Source organism: Cornus florida, unplaced genomic scaffold, assembly GCF_030987335.1.
Source record: "Cornus florida cultivar Cherokee Brave unplaced genomic scaffold, ASM3098733v1 CherokeeBrave_3.0.0_Hap2_Chr03, whole genome shotgun sequence".
Taxonomy (NCBI): Eukaryota; Viridiplantae; Streptophyta; class Magnoliopsida; order Cornales; family Cornaceae; genus Cornus; species Cornus florida.
The window spans coordinates 26648447-26651703 of record NW_026775573.1 but is presented as its reverse complement, the minus strand read 5'-3'; the positions used below and the strand labels follow the sequence as shown (position 1 = coordinate 26651703).

Genomic DNA, 3257 nt, shown 5'->3' with positions numbered 1-3257 from the left:
TAAGATTGAAGGAGGTCATCCTTTTTGTTCCTTTTCTGATAAATTTGGTGCCCCAAAACAAAGATACCAATGTCAATTCAAATTTGCTCCAAATTTTTAATTTTTTTTATTTTTTTTTATGGATTTCTATAATTATCATCCCCTAAAACCCAAAATTCAAAATCAAAATCAACTAATAATTTATAATCCTCTTCCGATTCATCTTCTCTGCAAGACTGCAACTCCAATCAACAAAACTTGAATTTCCTACTCTGCCCCTATCTCTGTCTTCCCCTCTGTTTTTGTACACCACCAAGCAAGTTCAACTCCAAGAGAAAACATACCCAAAATCAGTTCTTTTTTGAACCCAAATCTCTGTACCCTCATTCAACTCCAACCACATTCTCCGATTCATCAATCAATCTTGCTGATTCCGATCCGTTTAACCCCTGCATTCCTCACACCACTCTCACTCTGCAAACTTTCAGACTCCAGTTCCGAGATGCAATTCCTCACTTCCTTCTTGATCATCTCTCGCATCACTGACAGAAACTCAGGCCCAAACGACATCGTCTGATGCCCCTCTGATGGAGGAGGTGTTCCCAATTCGTCGCTCTGGCTACGGCGGTGAGTCGGCTGAGTCGAGTTGTGGTCTTGAATCTTGTACGAGTGTGAATCGTCGTCTCCCGGAGGAAATAGAGAGAGTGTGAGTGCTGTAGGAGGATCAATTTGTGGCTTCCACGCCGGTGGCGCCGTCGACTCCACCACCTGTTGCGGTGGTTGATAGATTACAGGTCGATACACATTCATAAGATGAATGCCGGAATCACTGACGTCCGAACCAGTCGGACTCTCTGGACTCAAACGCAAACCACCAGAGATGGTCTTCGTCACATCACCGCTATCCGCTCGCCTCAACACCTGAACCGGCCGCTCATCCCCACCGCCGCCGACCAACGCCGAGTGCTTCCTCTTCAACGTCGAGTTCCAGTGGTTCTTGATCGCGTTATCAGTGCGACCGTTGTTGAGGAGCCTCGCGATCGTCGCCCACTTGTTCCCAAACCTCGCGTGCGCCTGAATAATGATCTTGTCCTCCTCCGGCGTGAACGCGCGGTGCTCCACCTCCGGCGACAGCTGATTACACCACCGGAGACGACAAGACTTGCCGGACCTCCCCGGAATCGACCTGGAAATCAACGTCCAGTTCCGAGCGCCGTGCCGTTGCACGAGCTGTCGCAACGACTCGTCCTCTTCGGGACTCCACGTACCCTTGATCCGATCCACAAACGAAGACTCCATTGCCAAATCTCTGTTCTCCATTGAAATCCAAATACAAACCCTAACCCTAATATATATGTATGTAGTTTTAGAGAGAGAAAGTGGTAAAGACGTAGACACAGAGAGAGGTCGAAAGGGAGAAGGGGTTTATAAGGGGGGAGGGGATTAGGGTAACGGATTGAACCGGTGAAGAGGAGGGAGAGCGTTGTTATGGTTACCGGTTTTTGAGAGAAGGCGGTTAGACTGGGTACAGCTGTGAAGTGACACGTGTCGAGAGGTGATTAGTTGGATTGGGGGAGTGTCTCGCTGAAATATCTCACCAGAATGGAACGTCTCGAGAGGGGAGTTATATTTTTTTACCTGTATTGACTACTCGTACGGTTATGGAAGTTACTGAGACGGTGAAAAGAGAGAGAGAAAGGGAGGAGTGTTCTAGAACGGGAATATATCGCGATATTTTGGGGGTTGGAAGAAGAGGATAAGATTGAGTGTGCCAGGCTGGAGAACACTAACGTGATGTATTTGAGTTGTTTTGAGTCTACCCGTTTTGAATACTATGAGTCTATGCCTAACGTCCGTTTTTTTTTTTTTTTTTTTTTTTTTTCTTGACTCCTATATTTTGGAATAAATTTTATTTAGATTTTTCAAATATGTACAATTCTTTACTTTTCATAATTTTACTTGGCTCCCCTATTAATGACTTTTTTTTTTTTTTTTATCATTTTGTTCTTTAAATGTTTGTAATTATTTCAGACATTAGAAAAACAAAATAGATATTAAGTCGAAACTTTAAAAGAGATAACTGAAATTATAAAACGTAAAGATAATAAAGATTTATGTAGGATATTACAAACGAGATATTTTGAAAGACTATCAAGTGAATCCGAAATAGTGAGGTCCATTGTGTTTGCAAGGTTCATACTAAAGCATACTCATGTTGGCACGGACTCATTTGAGAAATTATTGGATTACTAAATATCTCCATCCAATCAATTCATCTAATCAAAACAATTAATTAGGTGAGGTATTCAATAAATGGTACCCTCGAAGTATTGTATATATATTTTTTTCACATAGGAATGAGTCCACATCCTCGATCAAGGGTGGGCATGTGAAAGAAGCAATTGAGTCGGTGTCGTAAAGGTAGTCAAGATTTATGTAGGATATTGACAAACGAGATAAATCAAATTTACCTGTAATTTTTCAATGCATTGGACCAACAAGTGAATCCAAAATAGTGAGGTCCGTTGTGTTTACGAGTATAATTGAGCAATGATACTCATGTTGGCATGGACTCATTTGAAAAATTATTGGGTTACTAAAATATTTCCATCCAATTAATTTATCTAATCAACACAGCTAATTAGGTGAGGTATTCAATAAGTGGTACTCTTGAAGTTTTGTATATTTTTTTCACATAGGAATGAGTCCCACCACATCCATCAATCGAGGGTGGGCATGTGAAAGAACCAATTAAGTCACTACTCTCAGATTTTGAAATTTTCACTAGTGTCAACTTTACTTTTGTTTATATATTTTGCCTTCACATAAATTTTTTTTTTATTACATTTTATATCTTTAAAATTGTACTTTTTTTTATATTTATACTTATAAAAATTTGAAATTACCATCATTGAAATTATGAAAAAAAAAAAAAAAACCTCCATATAAATTCCCCCTTCAAACTTGTTAAAAAAATTAAATATTAAAGTTGCACATTCTTTAGTAACTTAAATTTTTAAAGTAAATGATAGTTAACACGTTCAACTTCCAAATATGTACTCGCTACTTTAGGTGTAGCGAAAAAAAAAAAAAGAAAAAAAGAAAAAGAAAAAGAAAACTATTACTCTTATGAGATGTACTGTTGATTTATTGCAATTAAGAAAAAAACCATTATGACTGGCAATCAATTTCACTTTAATGATAACAAAAAGAATTTGATAAAGTTTGAGCAGAGCATATAATTTATTATAAATCAATTTTAATTATTTAATATAAAA

The 3257-nt window shown here is 38.4% G+C and overlaps 1 protein-coding gene across 1 annotated transcript; it reads right to left on the bottom strand.

Moving 5' to 3' along the window:
• Positions 1-1492, bottom strand: LOC132300034 (transcription factor MYB44-like). The gene has a single exon (XM_059796961.1). It carries the CDS (start codon positions 1297-1299, stop codon positions 394-396), a length of 906 nt encoding a protein of 301 aa, XP_059652944.1. The 5' UTR covers positions 1300-1492; the 3' UTR covers positions 1-393.
• Between the last annotated feature and the right edge of the window lie 1765 nt (positions 1493-3257).